General features: G+C 48.5%; 2 protein-coding genes across 2 annotated transcripts in view; both read left to right on the top strand.

Annotated features, from left to right (window-relative positions):
- The window catches only part of NET1 (neuroepithelial cell transforming 1), a 52,834-nt gene that overhangs the window by 870 nt on the left and 31,108 nt on the right, over positions 1–20,856 (top strand). The gene's annotated exons all lie outside the window — the stretch shown is intronic.
- On the top strand, positions 16,484–19,420 carry LOC120984516 (lamina-associated polypeptide 2, isoforms alpha/zeta-like). Its single transcript, XM_040413385.1, has 2 exons — positions 16,484–16,909; positions 16,987–19,420. Exons 1-2 carry the CDS (start codon positions 16,853–16,855, stop codon positions 18,268–18,270), a joined length of 1,341 nt encoding a protein of 446 aa, XP_040269319.1. The 5' UTR covers positions 16,484–16,852; the 3' UTR covers positions 18,271–19,420.

Here is a 20,856-nt window from a genome sequence, read left to right as displayed (position 1 = left end):
AAATAAAGTTATAGCTCTTGGAAGGTGACTCCAAGGGACAAACTAATTTTCAATTTTGTATTTTATTAGATTTTTTTTATGGTGCCGTTTCATTGCCATATCGTGTGTGTGTGTTTTCCCCCCCCCCTCCTTTTAGTGGGGTAAAACTGGGAAAAAAACATACAAAGCAATGTTTTTTGGGTCTTGCTTTTACGGCGTTCAGTGTGCACTAAAAATAAGTGACAACCTTATTCTACTACTTTTAAAAAAATAAAAACCTTTTGAAAACTATTCCTCAGTCACAATATTCTGACATAGTAACATAGTACATAAGGCCGAAAAAAGACATCTGTCCATCCAGTTCGGCCTGTTATCCTGCAAGTTGATCCAGAGGAAGGCAAAAAAAAACTGAGGTACAAGCCAATTTTCCCCACTTAAAGGGATTCTCCGGGCTTTTAATATTGATGACCTATCCTCAGGATAGGTCATCAACATTAGATCGGCTGGGGTCCGACACCCGGCACCCCCGCCGATCAGCTGTTTGAAGAGGAGGCGTGCACCGTGCCAGCGCTGCCTCCTCTTCACTGTTTACCTTCTCGCCGTCGCCTCTGCAGTGGTGAGCAGGTGTAATTACACCCAAGCCGTCCCATTCATTTCAATGGTACGGATCGTTCCTATACACTTGTATTGGAGCGATCCGTCCCATTGAAATGAATAGGAAGGCTTGGGTGTAATTACACCTGCTCACCACTGCAGAGGCGACGGCGAGAAGGTAAACCGTGAAGAGGAGGCAGCGCTGGCACGGCGCACGCCTCCTCTTCAAACAGCTGATCGGCGGGGGTGCCGGGTGTCGGACCCCCGCCGATCTGATATTGATGACCTATCCTGAGGATAGGTCATCAGTATTAAAAGCTCGGAGAACCTCTTTAAGGGGAAAAAAATTCCTTCCCGACTCCAATCAGGCAATCAGAATAACTCCCTGGATCAACGACCCATCTCTAGTAGCTATAGCCTGTAATATTATTACGCTCCAGAAATACATCTAGGCCCCTCTTGAATTCTTTTATTGTACTCACCATCACCACCTCCTCAGGCAGAGAGTTCCATAGTCTCACTGCTCTTACCGTAAAGAGTCCTCTTCTATGTTTGTGTACAAATCTTATTTCCTCCAGACGCAGAGGATGTCCCCTCGTCACAGTCACAGTCCTGGGGATAAATAGATGATGGGATAGATCTCTGTACTGACCCCTGATATATTTATACATATTAATTAGATCTCCCCTCAGTCGTCTTTTTTCTAACGTGAATAACCCTAATGTTGATAATCTTTCAGGGTACTGTTGTCCACCCATTCCAGTTATTAGTTTAGTTGCCCTCCTCTGGACCCTCTCCAGCTCTGCTATGTCTGCCTTGTTCACAGGAGCCCAGAACTGTACACAGTACTCCATGTGTGGTCTGACTAGCGATTTGTAAAGTGGTAGGACTATGTTCTCATCACGGGCATCTTTGCCACTTTTGATGCAACCCATTATCTTATTATATAAATCACAGACAAAAATGCACCAAACGGATATGCCACTGACTATACTGGCTAGTCATTATGACTAGCCAGTATAGTCAGTGGCATATCCGTTTGGTGCATTTTTGTCGGTGATTTATATGATTGTATTTTCATCCGCATAATGCTTCGTTGTGTCTAGGATACCTTAGTGGTGCATGTAGACCGCGCCGACATCCTCCATTGTATGCATTTCTTTGCTGGGGATTAGGGCTGCACGATAAATCGAAAAAATAATCGAATCGCGATAATCGTCAAATGCGATATGGCGATTTGGCCGACCCGAAAATGCCGCGATTATATATGAAGGGGCCCCGCGCACATAACTGGCTTTGTGTGTAAAGTATTTTACTAGTGTGTGAAACAATCTCTCTCCTATTGATAACAGGTCCAGCCTCTGTACTCACTTTCACTATGAATGCGGGAGCGAGTGGCCCTGCCGGCGCATGACTGACGTCACTTAGTAACGCTCCTGCTTCCTGAAGTGGGAGGAGCGTTACTAAGTGACGTCAGTCACGCATCGGCCGGCCAGCTCGCTCCCGCATTCATCGTGAAAGTGAGTACAGAGGCTGGACCTGTTATCAATAGGAGAGAGATTGTTTCACACACTAGTAAAATACTTTACACACAAAGCCAGTTATGTGCGCAGTTGGGGACACATAGGGCCATGAGGGGGACCAGCATAAGATGCTATATGTCTTATGCTGCCCCCCCCTCATGGCCCTATGTGTCATAGCACACATCCCCCATAACAGCGTCCTCCACAGATCCACCCCATAACGGCGTCCTCCACAGATCCACCCCATAACGGCGTCCTCCACCGATCCCCCCCCCCCCCCCATAACGGCGTCCTCCACAGATCCCCCCCCCCCATAACGGCGTCCTCCACAGATCCCCCCCCCCATAACGGCGTCCTCCACAGATCCCCCCCATAACGGCGTCCTCCACAGATCCCCCCCCCCATAACGGCGTCCTCCACAGATCCCCCCCATAACGGCGTCCTCCACAGATCCCCCCCATAACGGCGTCCTCCACAGATCCCCCCCATAACGGCGTCCTCCACAGATCCCCCCCATAACGGCGTCCTCCACAGATCCCCCCCATAACGGCGTCCTCCACAGATCCCCCCCCCATAACGGCGTCCTCCACAGATCCCCCCCATAACGGCGTCCTCCACAGATCCCCCCCATAACGGCGTCCTCCACAGATCCCCCCCCATAACGGCGTCCTCCACAGATCCCCCCCATAACGGCGTCCTCCACAGATCCCCCCCATAACGGCGTCCTCCACAGATCCCCCCCCATAACGGCGTCCTCCACAGATCCCCCCCCCATAACGGCGTCCTCCACAGATCCCCCCCCCCATAACGGCGTCCTCCACAGATCCCCCCCCCATAACGGCGTCCTCCACAGATCCCCCCCATAACGGCGTCCTCCACAGATCCCCCCCATAACGGCGTCCTCCACAGATCCCCCCCCATAACGGCGTCCTCCACAGATCCCCCCCATAACGGCGTCCTCCACAGATCCCCCCCCATAACGGCGCCCTCCACAGATCCCCCCCATAACGGCGTCCTCCACAGATCCCCCCCATAACGGCGTCCTCCACAGATCCCCCCCATAACGGCGTCCTCCACAGATCCCCCCCCCATAACGGCGTCCTCCACAGATCCCCCCCCATAACGGCGTCCTCCACAGATCCCCCCCATAACGGCGTCCTCCACAGATCCCCCCCCCATAACGGCGTCCTCCACAGATCCCCCCCCCCCCATAACGGCGTCCTCCACAGATCCCCCCCCCCCATAACGGCGTCCTCCACAGATCCCCCCCCCCCCCCATAACGGCGTCCTCCACAGATCCCCCCCCCCCCCCCCATAACGGCGTCCTCCACAGATCGATCCCCCCCTATAACGGCGCCCTCCACAGATCGATCCCCCCTATAACGGCGCCCTCCACAGATCGATCCCCCCTATAACGGCGCCCTCCACAGATCCACCCTATAACGGCGCCCTCCACAGATCCACCCCATAACGGCGCCCTCCACAGATCCACCCCATAACGGCGCCCTCCACAGATCCACCCCATAACGGCGCCCTCCACAGATCCACCCCATAACGGCGCCCTCCACAGATCCACCCCATAACGGCGCCCTCCACAGATCCACCCCATAACGGCGCCCTCCACAGATCCACCCCATAACGGCGCCCTCCACAGATCCCCCTCATGACCATTTTTAAAGGTGTTATCGAAGAATCAGACCTCCCAGAGTGGCCAACCCATGGTGGGCTTGGTATCTAACGCTCCTGGGTTGGTCCACTGTGGTCTGTGATTGATTTAATATGCTGCATAAACTGAGTTCACCCGATGGGAGCAGCACTTGGTGGTAGCCGGGCCCCAGGGAACCCGGGGTCCTTCAGCCACAACTCTCCTTGCTCCGTTCTCGTTGTAGGTGCGGGTCCCACCTCTGGGACCTGCACCTATCAGACAATGGGGGCATATACTGCATACTCCTTATACTGCCCCCTATACCCCCTCCCCCATGGACTGTATATCCCAGCCCCCCATACTGTCCCTTATATCCTCCACACCCTTATGGACTGTAATACCCTAACCTCCTATACCCTTCCCTTATTCCCAAAACTGAATCCCTCCCCCCCTTGTTAATTCTTTGTTTTGCTTTGGCAATGCTAAATGTATTTGGTCCTGCCAATAAAGCTTTAGAATTTGGTCTGTGATGGGAATACCCCTTTAAATCTCTTACATTGTGTCTTTGTACAGAAAACCCATAGTATTTTAAAGTGGCAACAAAATGGATGAAATTTAAACAAATACCATCCTCAAACAGCTGATTGGAGGGGGGCCCTGAGGGTCGTAACCCCGCTTATCTGATATTGCTGACCTGTCCTGAGGGGAGTTAATCTGTATCTGAATCTCAAAAAAACCTTTTAAGGGCTTATGCACACGGCCGTGGCTGTATTGCGGGCCGCAAACTGTCCGCAATACACAGGCACCGGCCGTGTGCACCCCGCATCACGGATGAGGACCCATTCACTTGAATGGGTCCGCAATCCGGGAGGTGCGGTGCGGAATGAAGGCACAGATCAGATGCACTACGGAGTGCTTCCGTGGGTTTTCTGCCCGTGCCTCCGCACCACAAAAAAGTAGTGCATGCACAGTCAGTCGGATGTGGATCACAGATGAGTCTGCGATCCGTATGCGGCGGGCCCACCGTCGATGCCGTGCATTGCGGACAGCAATTTGCAGTCCACAGCACGGGCCCGGCCGGCACACGGTCGTGTACAGTCGTGGCCAAAAGTTTTGAGAATTACATAAATATTGGAAAAGTTGCTGCTTTAAGTTTTTATAATAGCAATTTGCATATACTCCAGAATGTTATGAAGAGTGATCAGATGAATTGCATAGTCCTTCTTTGCCATGAAAATTAACTTAATCCCCAAAAAAACTTTCCACTGCATTTCATTGCTGTCATTAAAGGACCTGCTGAGATCATTTCAGTAATCGTCTTGTTAACTCAGATGAGAATGTTGACAAGCACAAGGCTGGAGATCATTATGTCAGGCTGATTGGGTTAAAATGGCAGATTTGACATGTTAAAAGGAGGGTGATGCTTGAAATCATTGTTCTTCCATTGTTAACCATGGTGACCTGCAAAGAAACGCGTGCAGCCATCATTGCGTTGCATAAAAATGGCTTCACAGGCAAGGATATTGTGGCTACTAAGATGGCACCTCAATCAACAATTTATAGGATCATCAAGAACTTCAAGGAAAGAGGTTCAATTGTTGTTAAGAAGGCTTCAGGAAAGTCCAGCAAGCGCCAGGATCGTCTCCTAAATAGGATTCAGCTGCGGGATCGGAGTGCCACCAGTGCAGAGCTGGCTCAGGAATGGCAGCAGGCAGGTGTGAGCGCATCTGCACGCACAGTGAGGCGAAGACTTTTGGAAGATGGCCTGGTGTCAAGAAGGCCAGCAAAGAAGCCACTTCTCTCCAAAAAAAACCATCAGGGACAGATTGAATGCAGAAAGTATGGTGAATGGACTGCTGAGGACTGAGGCAAAGTCATATTCTCCGATGAAGCCTCTTTCCGATTGTTTGGGGCATCTGGAAAAAGGCTTGTCCGGAGAAGAAAAGGTGAGCGCTACCATCAGTCCTGTGTCATGCCAACAGTAAAGCATCCTGAGACCATTCATGTGTGGGGTTGCTTCTCATCCAAGGGAGTGGGCTCACTCACAATTTTGCCCAAAAACACAGCCATGAATAAAGAATGGTACCAAAACACCCTCCAACAGCAACTTCTTCCAACAACAGTTTGGTGAAGAACAATGCATTTTCCAGCACGATGGAGCACCGTGCCATAAGGCAAAAGTGATAACTAAGTGGCTCGGGGACCAAAACGTTGACATTTTGGGTCCATGGCCTGGAAACTCCCCAGATCTTAATCCCATTGAGAACTTGTGGTCAATCCTCAAGAGGCGGGTGGACAAACAAAAACCCACTAATTCTGACAAACTCCAAGAAGTGATTATGAAAGAATGGGTTGCTATCAGTCAGGAATTGGCCCAGAAGTTGATTGAGAGCATGCCCAGTCGAATTGCAGAGGTCCTGAAAAAGAAAGGCCAACACTGCAAATACTGACTCTTTGCATAAATGTCATGTAATTGTCGATAAAAGCCTTTGAAACGTATGAAGTGCGTGTAATTATATTTCACTACATCACAGAAACAACTGAAACAAAGATCTAAGAGCAGTTTAGCAGCAAACTTTGTGAAAACCAATATTTGTGTCATTCTCAAAACTTTTGGCCACGACTGTACATGAGGCCTAATGCTGCAGATTTCCACCTTGAATGTCACTCTTTGCAATGCATAGACTGAAATCTGCAGGTAACTCGTGGATTTTTTTCTGCTGCAGGTCGGTGTAATAGTTTGGGGTTCATGTATCGCACACCTGAGGTCATTTAAAACCTTACAAGGAGGAAGGTGACAGTCACAAGTTGTCCCTTGCAGCTTCCTCCCATACACACAACACACACACACCTGGGTCAGACTACACGGGGTCTGTTTGTAGTCTGCATTGTGGCCACAGGACGTTTTCAATCTAGACTGTTTGGATAGTTACTTCATTTTTTTAAAAATTTATTTTAAATTCTGGAGCATTGAGGCAATGAAAAAAATTGCCTTTAACCCCTTCCCGACCCATGACATACTACTACGTCATGGGAACCACTGCGTTCCTGCAATTTGACGTAATAGTATGTCATGGTGATCGTGCGGGCACCGGAGCGGTGTGCACACGCGATCATTGCAGGGGCCTGGTAGCCGGGCCCCTGCTGTAACCGCCGGCATCGCTGTAAAAGCCGATGCTGGCGGATTAACCCCTTCTATGCCGCTTTCTGCGCTGACCACGACATAGAAGGGGTTTGTGTCGGGTGAGTGAGCGCATCGAGTCCCCGCGCTGCTGCCTTGCACGGCATCGGGACCTGCCTTCTACAGGTGCCGAGGAGTTCCAGCCTCAGGCTGGGTCTCCTAGGCAACCTGTTAGGCCCCTTTCACACGGGCGAGTATTCCGCGCGGATGCGATGCGTGAGGTGAGCGCATTGCACCCGCACTGAATAGTTACCGACCCATTCATATCTATGAGGCTGTTCACATGAGCGGTGATTTTTACACATCACTTGTGCGTTGCGTGAAAATCGCAGCATGCTCTATATTCTGCGTTTTTCACGTAACGCAGGCCCCATAGAAGTGAATGGGGTTGCGTGAAAATCGCAAGCATCCGAAAGCAAGTGCGGATGCGGTGCGATTTTCACGCACGGTTGCTAGGAGATGATCGGGATGGCAACCCGATCATTATTATTTTCCCTTTATAACATGGTTATAAGGGAAAATAATAGCATTCTGAATACAGAATGCATAGTAAAACAGCGCTGGAGGGGTTAAAAAATAATAAAAAATAATTTCACTCGCCTTAGGCTACTTTCACACGAGCGTTCGGGTGTCCGCTCGTGAGCTCCGTTTGAAGGGGCTCACGAGCGGCCCTGAACGCAGCCGTCCGGCCCTAATGCGTTCTCAGTGGAGGCGGGTCCACTGAGAATGCATCCGCCTGCCAGCGCTCAGCCTCCGCTCCGCTCAGTGAGCGGACACCTGAACGCTGCTTGCCGTTATAGTAGGCGGGTTCTGCTGGGCGTCTCCTTCTCCTAGGCTGTAGCGCTGGACCATCGCAGAGCTCACAGCCTGGGAGAAAAAAACCTCCCAGGCTGTGAGCTCTGCACTGCGATTGGCCAGCGCTACAGCCTAGGAGAAGGAGATGCCCAGCAGAACCCGCCTACTATAACCAAGTCCCCGAACATACCGGAGGACATAACGGGAGAAAGGAGCGGCGCCCAGGGATAATAGTAAGTGCAGTGAGATCCCTGGGTGCCGCTGTATATGTCATGATACTTGGTTCACAATGTCAGGATCGGTGAAAGGTCCTCTTTAAGTATAAATCACCCCCTTTCCCAATTTCATATATAAACAATGAATAAATAAACATATCACTACGTCAGAAAAGTCCAAACTATTAAAATATAAAAAAAATCTATGCGGTGAACGCCGGAACAGAAAAAAATTAATAAAACTGCGCGATTCACCATTTCTTTTTAATGTGGAATGCACGTGGCCTTTTTTGTTTATTTTTTCGCATGGTATCGAGTATCACAATACTTTTTTATGGTATCGAAATCGAATCAAAAAGTGCGGACAAGAATAGGACATGTTTTTTTTTTGTTTTTTTTGTGGACCACGGAACGGAGCAACGGATGCGGACAGCACACGGAGTGCTGTCCGCATCTTTTATGGCCCAATTGAAGTAAATGGGTCCGCATCAGAGCCGGAAAAACTGCGGTTCGGATGCGGACCAAAACAACGGCCGTGTGCATGAGGCCTTTGTGTCTGTGTGTGTGTGTGTGTGTGTGTGTGTTCGGCAGGGTGTTGATGTGTGTGTGTGTGTGTGTGTGTGTGTGGCAGGGTGTTGATGTGTGTGTGTGTGTGTGTGTGTGTGGCAGGGTGTGTGTGTGTGAGATGTGTCTTTGTGTGATGTCTGTGTGTGGTGCAGGGTGAGATGTATAGTGTATGTGGGGCAGTGTGTGTGATTGGTATGGTACAAGTGGGGCAGTGTGTGTGATTGGTATGGTACATGTGGGGCAGTGTGTGTGATTGGTATGGTCCATGTGGGGCAGTGTGTGTGATTGGTATGGTACATGTGGGGCAGTGTGTGTGATTGGTATGGTCCATGTGGGGCAGTGTGTCTGATTGGTATGGTCCATGTGGGGCAGTGTGTGTGATTGGTATGGTACATGTGGGGCAGTGTGTGTGATTGGTATGGTACATGTGGGGCAGTGTGTGTGATTGGTATGGTACATGTGGGGCAGTGTGTGTGATTGGTATGGTCAATGTGGGGCAGTGTGTGTGATTGGTATGGTCCATGTGGGGCAGTGTGTGTGATGATCACATTACACGCTGCTGTGTCACCTTGTTCTGTCCGAGCTGTAGTCTTCTTGATGTCCGTCCCATATTTGCCACAGGGGTCCTTGGGCAGCTTGCTCCGCCCTCCTTACTATAGCAACCCCCCCAGAGTCGGCCCCTTTTCATTCCAGCTTCCTCTGCTACAGGGGCCTGTATCTTGCTGGCAGCCTGCCAAACCAACCAATAGTAAAGCTCCTTGCTGTAAGGAGCTTTGCTATTGGTTATTGCAGGCACAGGCAGCATTGCTGTGCTGCCCATGCCGTTCACAGCGTGTCCTGTGCTGATGAATTTCAGGGAAAAGTCTAAGGTGTCTTGGTACACCTTCAGACTTTTTCTAGGAAGTAATAAGGCCTGAACAGGCGTCTGATGCTTGTATAGGTGTTATTGCGACTTCTGTACCTGCCGCTTCACTCCGATGCCCTGGCTATTTTGGTCAATCTTCTGGTCCATTGTGTACTTATAGCCTGGTTATAGAAAGGTTGTGATCCTGCTATGATGTGATTCTTAGGGACAGGGTCACCACTGAAGCTAGTCATTGGTTGCAGTGCCGCACATGACCCTGTCCCTACCCCAACCGGAAGTCAACATGCTGGGCACCATACGATTGCTGAACAGAGCCAGGGGGCGGGTGAGTATGATTTATTCATTAGTTATCAAATTCTAAGGGAGCTAATTAAAAATGGTTATAATCCTGGAAAAGCATTTAGGTTGTCCTGCATTTTTGGTGTGGCAAAAAAACGCACCAAAAACACAGCACAGCAGCGATGTGCGGCAGCACGCTTAAAGTACCAATGAGCTATTCGTAGGATAGGATCCTTAGAGATCTTTTGTTTGCAGAAGCCCTGACTCCTGAATTACAGTTTTGTGATGCTGCCATTCAATTCTAAGGATAGGTCATCAGTACTTCAGTCCTGGAGAGCCCCTTTAAACATGGAACGTGTTCCTGTGCAGGTCACCTAGATAAGTTTAAAAAAAAAATATTAGAATGTGCTAGACCAGGGGTGTCAAACTCAAATACACAGTGGGCCAAAATGTAAAACTTGAACAAAGTCGCGGGCCAGCATTGAACAAATGAACCTTTTAACATGGACCCAAACAAGATTTGCTTTAACATTGAATATGGAACAAGCATATTAATTTATTAAATAAGATTTAAATAATAATAAATAATAATAATTTTTAAAATAAAATAACAATTCTAAAATCAATCAACCATTCAAGCCCATGTCTTGGAGTAGCAAGAAAAAGTGCATAAAGAAAACATTAATTATTGCTCAGTTTGCTGCACACTGATCTAATCTGATGTGCCCAAGCCAGATACCTGGCATCTCTTCTTGGATGATAGTTCATCAATGTCTGGGCTCAGGCTTTGAGCTGAGGAAATCCTCAGTATCGAGCGAAGGTGTTCATCAGTCAGACGTCTCCTGTGAGATGTTTTGGTCATCTTCATCGAGGAGAAAAGTTGCTCACATAGATAAGTGCTGCCGAACGTGGAGAGCATCTGAGCAGCTTGGGTGCGGAGCTGAGGCATTGTGTCAGGGATGAACTGTGGAAACTGTGCGGCGCCCACAGCATCATACTTTGACTTCAGCGTGTCATTGCACTGGAGTTCAATTAGCTCCATTTGGAGGTTGGTTGGTGCGTTTTCCACATTAACTGCGAAGGGATTACTGAGCAGTTCAAACCTACATTTCTGGACATCAAAGTCGGCAAATCGCCGGCTAAACTCAGCGCCGAGTACACTGAGTTTTTCAGCAAACTGTGCGCATGGGAACAAGTTGGTAAAGAACTGCGTTTTCATGGTTTGGCAGCAGGGAAAATGGCCAAGGTTTCCTTGCAGCATCTGATTCTCCCACAGGCACAGTTTAGTTTTAAAAGCCCTCACTGCAGCGTACATGTCTGTGATGATGCGCCCGCGCCCCTGAAGCTGCAGGTTCAGCGCATCGAGATGGCTCGAGATGTCACACAGAAAGGCCAGCTCACACAGAAACTTTTTCTCCCGAAGCTCTGCTGTGTCCTTCCCTTTGCTTTCCAGAAACTGACATATTTCCTCATGCAGCTCAAAACATCTATTCAGTACTTTTCCTCGGCTTAACCATCTCACCTCTGTGTGATACGGCACGTCTGAATACGCCGAACCACACTCCTCCAGAAAAGACTTAAACTGGCGGTGATTCAGACCTTTGGCTCTTATAAAGTTAACTACTTGTGTTACTGTGGTCATAACATGTTCCATCTTTAGGGCTTTGCCACACAGTGATTCCTGATGTATGATGCAGTGATAAACAGTTAGTTCACCTGCACAGTTCTCTTCCTGCATCTTCTCCCGGACCCTGCCCACCAGTCCACTTGTTTTACCGCACATCGCTGGCACACCATCTGTCTTTAATCCCACGAGTTTATCCCACGACAGCTTTATTTCAGTTACGCATTTGGAAACCTCCTCAAAGATTTCCTTTCCTGTGGTTGTGCCATGCATTGATTTGAATCCCAATAGCTCCTCCGTAACACACATATTTGAGTCCACTCCACGGATGAAGACTGACAGCTGAGCAGTATCAGATGCGTCGCTGCTCGCATCCACAGCAAGGGAGAATGCATCGAAATCTTTTCCCTTTTCCAAAAGCTGGTCATACAGATTGGTGGCAAGATCACATGTGCGATCAGCTACTGTGTTTCTGCTCAGGCTCACGTTTGAAAAGGCTTGCTTTTTCTCTGGGCACAAACTTTCAACATGCACTTTTTCACAAACTCTCCCTCATTAAAGGGCCGGGCTGATTTTGCGATCTCTACTGCTACAATATAACTAGCTTTTACAGCAGCCTCACTTTGTGATGTGGCTTTTTTGAACCTATTCTGTTGTGAAACCAAACTTCTTTTCATCTCCTCCACTTTCTGGCTCTTTTGAGTCATGTCCAGGTCCTTGTACTTGTCATGGTGTTTTGTTTCATAGTGTTGAATGTTGTACTCCTTAGGCTACTTTCACACTAGCGTTCGGAGCGGATCCGTCTGATGTGTCATCAGACGGATCCGCTCCTATAATGCAGACGTTCGCATCCGTTCCCGAACGGAGCCGTCTGCATTATAAACTTAGAAAATTTTCTAAGTGCGAAAGTTGTCTGAGCGGATCCGTTCAGACTTTACATTGAAAGTCAATGGGGAACGGATCCGCTTGAAGATTGAGCCATATAGTGTCATCTTCAAGCGGATCCGCCCCCATTGACTTCCATTATAAGTCTGGACGGATCCGCTCGCCTCCGCACGGCCAGGCGGACACCTGAACGCTGCAAGCAGCGTTCAGGTGTTCGCTCACTGAGCGGAGCGGAGGCTGAACGCTGCCAGGCGGATGCATTCTCAGTGGATCCGCCTCCACTGAGAATGCATTAGGGCCGTGCGGATGCGTTCGGGGCCGCTCGTGAGCCCCTTCAAACGGAGCGCACAAGCGGACACCTGAACGCTAGTGTGAAAGTAGCCTTAGTTATAGCCACGTTGACTCCACAAATCAGACAAACAGGTCTGTCTTTTACATATGTAAACAGATATTCTGTCTCCCACCTGTCCAGAAAGTTCCTGTTGTCTGCCTTTCTTTTTGCCATTTTTGGGAAGGGGTTCCACAGTGACAGTTGTAGCTTGAGATTGCTATGACTTCTGTCACACAGGAGAGGGCGTTTCTGGGACCTGTCCTTATTGACGCGCCAAAACATCAGCAAGGCATTATGGGATTTGTAGTATTAGCGATGAATGAATGCGCTGTATAATACCGGCGGGCTAGCTCTAGTAGTCATTTGGTATAGCCTCGCGGGCCAAATATAATTACACTGCGGGCCAAATTTGGCCCGCGGGCCAGAGTTTGACACCTATGTGCTAGACAGAGGAATAGCTCCCTCTGGTGGACCCAGCTCACCTGCATTACTTCATCAGCCATTTGTTTGAATGGGTCGCATGTAATTCTACATTTCCCCCGCAGACAGAGGTCTCACTACATTTTTTCCGGAAGAGTAAAAATACTCCTCTTACCAATTTTGAGGAGTATTTTTAGCCGAGGAGGAGTACGAAAAATATATAAATACGTAGTGCTACATAACATTATGGGGTTGCAATTCATGCAGGGAAACCATTACCAGTCTTTTCAATGCAGAAATAACAAATTTTGACCATTTTATATGTATCTCTCAGAAGACTGAATCCCTACCTTTCTTGAAGCACCAAATCTGTCACGTAGGGATCGAAGCGGTAGACTGTGCATAACTCAATGCGATAAGAATTGAACAGGGACGTCTGGTGGTTGTGGCAGGGAGCAGTGGGTGGCTTGGAGGCAGTTATAGGACAGTCCTATGCACAATATATTGGACTGTTGCACAGTATAGTGTACCGTCTACTCCGTCTAGACCTCTCTGTGATCTCTGGACACTGCGCTCATACATAAACCATACGGGAAAATAGACCTCTGGTCCAGGTTACTTGCATAGAAAAACTAATGGCCAAGAGGCTAAAGAAAACCCGGTTTCTGACCCTCATGTTAGAGCAATCAAATGAAAGTTATATTTTAACACCTAAATACCTAAAAAGATTTATTTTTATTTTTATAAAACCTGCTGTTTCTCTAGATGACCTTATGTTGATAGTAGTGTTAATAGAGTCTCAAACGTCTGTAAAAGTATGGTAGCTGCAGTTTATCCGTGTTTCTCTCGTCTTTATAGGTTAAGTCCTATTACACTTGCAGATAATCTTTCAGATCATCACCTTCGTAGGAGTACTCATTAGCGATGATCCGTCAGTGTAATACTGCTGGCGATTATCTGATGAATGAGCAAACACTTGTTCATCAGATAATCAGAGTCGTTCTTCATGTTTAAAAATAATGGTCTGTAATCGCGATTTGCTGCTGCAAACAGTGCTTCAGTATGGGGACGAGCGATGGCATTAGCGCTGCAACAAGTACTCGATTAAATTGAGTAATTTGACACAAAAAATTCCTGATGCATCCGTTTGTGTAACGTGACCATGGAGCGGGAGTGATGCGCTTGCTATTACTCCCGCTTTTTGGTCTCCCGCTGGCCCGCAATGTGCTCGGTATACTCGCCTTTCCAGCAGGGGGCCCCTCCGGACACTCCACAGCACGTCAATGGTCCCGCGCTGCACTGACATACGCACGCCGTGACCTGACGCGCTGTGAGATGTCAGGCCCAGAGCAGCGTGGAACGATGGAGTGTCGGCGGCACCCCTGCTGGAAACGTAAGTTGGTGACACCGAGGGGATGGGGGCACGACTAAGGCAATGCTGTGCACTCCAGGTATCAGGAGGAGGGCAGGCTGGGCTTTTACAGACTGTTTGTCCGTGGTTTAACTGAAGTGTGGTCCGGCCTTGGGGGAGAGATGGCACAAGGGGAAGTGGAGCTGAAGGACCCAGGGTGGGGAAAGCCGAAGGCCCTGGGGGAACGGAGCTGATGGCACTGGGGGGAACTGATGCACTTGAGCTGATCGCACAGGGGGAAACGAAGGGTGTTGGGGACTGAGGGCAGGGGGTTTAATGATTTTTATTTAGTTTTTTATAATATATATATATATATATATATATATATATATATATATATATTTTTTTTTTTTTAAGGAAAACAGTCTATTTATTCATATTTTTTTTTTTCTTATTAGAATACTCGATTAATCGTAAAAATAATTGGTAGAATACTCGATTGCTAAAATAATCGTTAGCTGCAGCCCTAGATGGCATTAGCGATCCCTCCTCCCTATACTGAGGAGAAGATCACTGCATGTAATTGAAGGATCTCCTCCGCTAGTGAGAATTGCCTGCAGAATCTTTAGGTGTAATAGGGCCCTTATCCATATACAGATATAAATACACTGCTCAAAAAAATAAAGGGAACACTTAAACAACACAATGTAACTCCAAGTCAATCACACTTCTGTGAAATAAAACTGTCCACTTAGGAAGCAACACTGAGTGACAATCAATTTCACATGCTGTTGTGCAAATGGGATAGACAACAGGTGGAAATTATAGGCAATTAGCAAGACACCCCCAATAAAGGAGTGGTTCTGCAGGTGGTGTCCACAGACCACTTCTCAGTTCCTATGCTTCCTGGCTGATGTTTTGGTCACTTTTGAATGCTGGCAGTGCTTTCACTCTAGTGGTAGCATGAGACGGAGTCTACAACCCCCACAAGTGGCTCAGGTAGTGCAGCTTATCCAGGATGGCACATCAATGCGAGCTGTGGCAAGAAGGTTTGCTGTGTCTGTCAGCGTAGTGTCCAGAGCATGGAGGCGCTACCAGGAGACAGGCCAGTACATCAGGAGACGTGGAGGAGGCCGTATGAGGGCAACAACCCAGCAGCAGGACCGCTACCTCCGCCTTTGTGCAAGGAGGAACAGGAGGAGCACTGCCAGAGCCTTGCAAAATGACCTCCAGCAGGCCACAAATGTGCATGTGTCTGCTCAAACGGTCAGAAACAGACTCCATGAGGGTGATATGAGGGCCCGACGTCCACAGGTGGGGGTTGTGCTTACAGCCCAACACCGTGCAGGACGTTTGGCATTTGCCAGAGAACACCAAGATTGGCAAATTCGCAACTGGCGCCCTGTGCTCTTCACAGATGAAAGCAGGTTCACACTGAGCACATGTGACAGACGTGACAGAGTCTGGAGACGCCATGGAGAACGTTCTGCTACCTGCAACATCCTCTAGCATGACAGGTTTGGCATTGGGTTAGTAATGGTGTGGGGTGGCATTTCTTTGGAGGGCCGCACAGCCCTCCATGTGCTCGCCAGAGGTAGCCTGACTGCCATTAGGTACCGAGATGAGATCCTCAGACCCCTTGTGAGACCATATGCTGGTGCGGTTGGCCCTGGGTTCCTCCTAATGCAAGACAATGCTAGACCTCATGTGGCTGGAGTGTGTCAGCAGTTCCTGCAAGACGAAGGCATTGATGCTATGGACTGGCCCGCCCGTTCCCCAGACATGAATCCAATTGAGCATATCTGGGACATCATGTCTCGCTCTATCCACCATCATGTCCGCTCTGTCCAGGAGTTGGCAGATGCTTTAGTCCAGGTCTGGGAGGAGATCCCTCAGGAGACCGTCCGCCACCTCATCAGGAGCATGCACAAGCATTGTAGGGAGGTCATACCGGCACGTGGAGGCCACACACACTACTGAGCCTCATTTTGACTTGTTTTAAGGACATTACATCAAAGTTGGATCAGCCTGTAGTGTGTTTTTCCCCAGTCGTCTCCATGACACCAAGTCCTGAGATTGACTTCCTTCTGATTGGACAGGAAAAACACAGAGAGGTTAAAACCCCCACCCCCTCCTCACATCACCAGTGTTTTTCCTGTCCCATCAGGATAGGAAGCAGGAGAGGTGCACGGAGCTCGTTTGGGCTCACCTGGAGTTTTTTTTTTTTTTTTCATCTGGGCCGAGGTCGGATCTGCAGTGCAGCTCTCCCTCCTCCGTTTGGTTAGGCCTGGGCTCGGGCACATAGGTAGTGCCCCTGCGAAGATTCCCTCTGCGGCGGTCCCGGAGGGCTTGATGCAGAGGGAAGGAGGAACACGGCGGATCGGCACTGTGATGTGTCCCTTCCGGCCGGCAGGCGGATGACGTCAGACGCCGGGGGCGGAGCTAAGCGCGCTGACGTCATCAACATGCGCCACAGGTCCTGCAGCATGAGAAGCACATGGAGACACTATAAAAACGCTCAGGACCTGTGTAACGGCGCCCTGCATAGCGCGGCTCACATATTTTGGTGAAGCATCTCTGAAGCGGTCGGGAGTCAAGATGAGCACCCCCCTCACGCCGGGCTCTGGAACCGAGCCTGCATCAAACCCTGGGACAGTGAGTAACCTGTTCTCAGGTACATGCCTTGTATGGTGGGTTCAGTCTGCTCATCCTTTCCTCCCTTACCATTTCAGGGAGAAAAGGATTCGGCTTCTGCAGCCAAAAAAACTAGAAAATGTGGTATTTGCTGCAAAAGATTGTCTAACACTGGATCCAAGCCCCTGTGTAAAGAATGTACTGCCAGTGTCATCAAGTCTGAGTCTTCTAGTCTAATTGAAGACATTAGAAAAGTGGTAAAAGAAGAGGTTCAGCTAGCCTTAACTACCAGAGAACCTACTCCTCCCAAAGTTCCCCCCACTCAGGACGCCCGTAGTGTTAAATCACTTATCCTGGATTCCGACTCTGAGGGGCTGGCGGTCTCAGACTCCGAATCTGTCCAAAAACACCCGGCATCTTCAGATGAAGAGGGCGAATATAAGCGCTTCCTGTTCAATCCTGAAGATATTGATGAACTTATCAGGGCCATCAGGGCCACCATTCAGATGGAGATGCCTAAAACCCCTAGGTCTACCCAGCAAGAAATTTTTGGGGGTCTAGGTGAAAGGAAGAAGGCCGTTTTTCCAGTCCCTGATAGTGTCCAAAAATTAATTAGGTCTGAATGGGAAAAACCGGATAAAGGATCCTTTATCCCAAGAGGAATTAAGAGGCGCTACCCCTTTAGCCAAGAGGACTGTACGGATTGGGAGACCATTCCCAAAGTAGACGCGCCAGTGGCCAAGGTAGCAAAACATACGGCCCTACCGTTTGAAGACTCAGCACAATTGAAAGATCCTCTAGACAGGAAAGCGGAAAGTCTCTTGCGAAAGACCTGGGAGACTACGGCGGCCCTTCTCAAACCGGGCGTTGCCTCCACATGTGTGGCCAGAACACTGAACCTTTGGCTAGACCAGCTAGAGATACATCTGGTCAATAAGACACCACGGGATCAAATTCTAGAGAGCTTGCCTCTATTAAAGATGGCAACCTCCTTTCTAGCAGACGCAGCTGCTGAATCAGTTAAACTGTCCGCCCGTACAGCTGTTCTCTCAAATACAGCGAGAAGGGCACTATGGCTTAAAGCGTGGTCAGGAGATATCACATCTAAAAATAAATTAATCGCACTCCCCTTCCACGGTCAGTACGTTTTCGGAGAAGATCTAGATAAAATCCTAGACAACGCGACAAATAAAAAAAGAGGGTTTCCAGAGGAAAGATATAAACAAAAAAGGCAGCCCTTTCGTGACCGATTTTTTCAACCCGAAAATAAAAAAGATAAAGGGAAGACTGGGAGGTGGAGCTATGCGAAGGGAGGCAGGGGGAGAAGCTTCCTCTTCAACCCAAATCGGGCCGAAGCCTCCTCATCCAACAACAAACAATGACGCCATACCAGTGGGGGGAAGACTCGGCTCCTTTCTAAGATCTTGGGAGCATGTAACAAACAGCCGGTGGATCTTAAGTATTATACAAGAGGGTTATCTGATAGATCTTCTCTCTTCCCCTCCACAGAAATATGTGATCACTACCCTTCCCCCATCTCAAACTGCGACCTTAAAAAACGACATAAAAAACCTATTAACCTTGGACGCCATAGAGCCCGTCCCGAAAAATCAGACAGGACTGGGATTCTATTCCCGCCTCTTCATTATAAAGAAACCAAACGGGAAATCCAGGGTAATTATAAATCTGAAACATCTAAACAAATACGTAAGATATCAAAAATTCAAAATGGAGACCCTGAAGTCAGCAGTGAAACTCTTAAAAAAGGATGCAGTGATGGCCACAATAGATTTAAGCGACGCCTATTATCACGTCCCAATTCACAGGTCATCAAGGGAATTCCTAAGGTTCGCAATAGAATTGGAGGGAAACATTCAGCATTTCCAGTTCAGGTGTCTCCCCTTCGGGATCTCTTCTGCCCCAAGGGTTTTTACCAAAATAATGGCGGAAGCCTTGACAACCTTGAGAGAAAAGGCAATTTGTGTGATCCCCTATCTGGACGACCTACTGGTAGTGGCGGACAACATAGAGACCATGGGAATCCATCTCGGGTTAGTCCTGGATCATCTACAGAGCCTAGGTTGGCTCATCAATTGGAAAAAATCGGATTTAATCCCATCCAAACGGAAAGTTTTTCTGGGCATTACTCTAGACACAGTCTCCCAAAGATCCTTTCTACCACCTCAAAAGATAGTAAAACTTCAGACAGCTTTGAGGAAGTTCAAGAAGGAGAAATTCTGTTCAATAAGACAGGCCATGAAGGTACTAGGGAGTCTGTCCGCTTGCATTCCAGCAGTTGCCTGGGCACAGTTCCATCTAAGACCACTCCAGAAATTCATCTTAGACAAATGGAACAGATCGCAATTAACCCTAGAGAGGAAAATATTCTTAGATGCAGAGACCAAAAAATCACTAACTTGGTGGCTCAGCAATTCGAACCTAGAAAACGGGATTTTCTGGGCACAAGATCTCCCTCTAGTCATCACAACAGATGCCAGCCTCCACGGGTGGGGAGCGGTCGTCCAGGGGAACTCCTACCAGGGAACATGGGGGAATTACGTGAGCCAGCAATCCTCAAATTTCAAGGAGCTGAGGGCAGTGTGGGAAGCACTGAAACACACAAGTCAGCTGGCAAAGGGTCGTCACGTCCTAGTCTACTCGGACAACGCTACAGCCGTGGCCTTTATCCAACACCAGGGAGGCACAAGGCATCGCCCGCTACAGAACCTGGCAAACAAAATCTTTTCCTGGGCAGAAGGCAACATTCAATCTCTTTCAGCGGTTCATTTGAAGGGAGTTTTAAACATTCAGGCCGATTACCTAAGCCGGCACAGACTAGACCCAGGGGAATGGATGTTAGCCCCAGAAGCCTTCCATTTAATCACGAAGAAATGGGGCAGGCCGACGATAGACCTGTTTGCATCCAGGAGAAATCATCAGCTAAACCAGTTCTTCTCCCTCAACCCCAGGGATCATCCTCGGGCAGTAGACGCCCTCAACCAGAGTTGGACAACAAACTTAGTCTACGCCTTCCCCCCATTTCCGCTTATCCCCAGAGTGTTACAGAAGTTCCTAAAAGAAAAGTGTACACTAATCCTGATAACCCCCTTCTGGCCCAAGAGAAGTTGGTTCTCCCTCTTGAAAGCCCTCAGCGTGGAAGCTCCTCTCCTTCTACCTCAAAGGCCGGACCTTCTAAGTCAGGGACCTATTTCTCACCCAGACCTGAAAATACTAAAGTTAACAGCCTGGATTCTGAAGAATCCAACTTATTAAACTTTGGTCTATCAAAAAAAGTAGTGAACACCTTACTCCTTAGCAGGAAACAGAGTACCAACGACAAGTACCAAAAAATATGGAAGAAATTTGCTGATTGGTCTGGGACCTCCTTCAACCAGTTTAGAGCCAACATCTCACTAATCCTGGATTTTCTTCAAGAAGGGCTAGATTTAGGTCTATCCCCCAATACCCTTAGGGTCCAGGTATCGGCTTTAGGAGCACTATATAATACCAAGCTAACGGAACATCCCTGGATATCCAGATTCCTTAAGGCGGCAGATAGGATCAGACCTACAATTAGAAACATGGTGCCACCATGGAACCTTAATACAGTACTAGGGGGTCTAACCTCCGATCCATTCGAACCTCTGGACTCTATCCACATCAGATGGCTTACCATTAAAACGATTTTTCTGGTGGCAATAACCTCAGCCAGAAGGGTCTGTGAGCTGCAGGCCTTGTCCATCCAAGAACCATTCCTTGCAATATTTGAGGACAAATTAATTTTCAAATTAGATCCGACTTTCCTCCCCAAGGTAGTCTCGACCTTCCATAGGTCTCAGGACATTGTTCTCCCCTCGTTCTGTGACGATCCGAAAAACGATCAAGAAATCACTTACCACACATTAGATGTCCGGAGAGCGGTCTTAAAGTACCTGGAAGCTACCAGCCTTTGGAGAAAAGACAAAAAT

The sequence above is a fragment of the Bufo bufo genome, chromosome 1 (genome assembly GCF_905171765.1).
Source record: "Bufo bufo chromosome 1, aBufBuf1.1, whole genome shotgun sequence".
NCBI lineage: Eukaryota > Metazoa > Chordata > Amphibia > Anura > Bufonidae > Bufo > Bufo bufo.
Note: the sequence above shows the minus strand (reverse complement) of the source record. Positions and strands in the feature narration are given on the sequence as shown.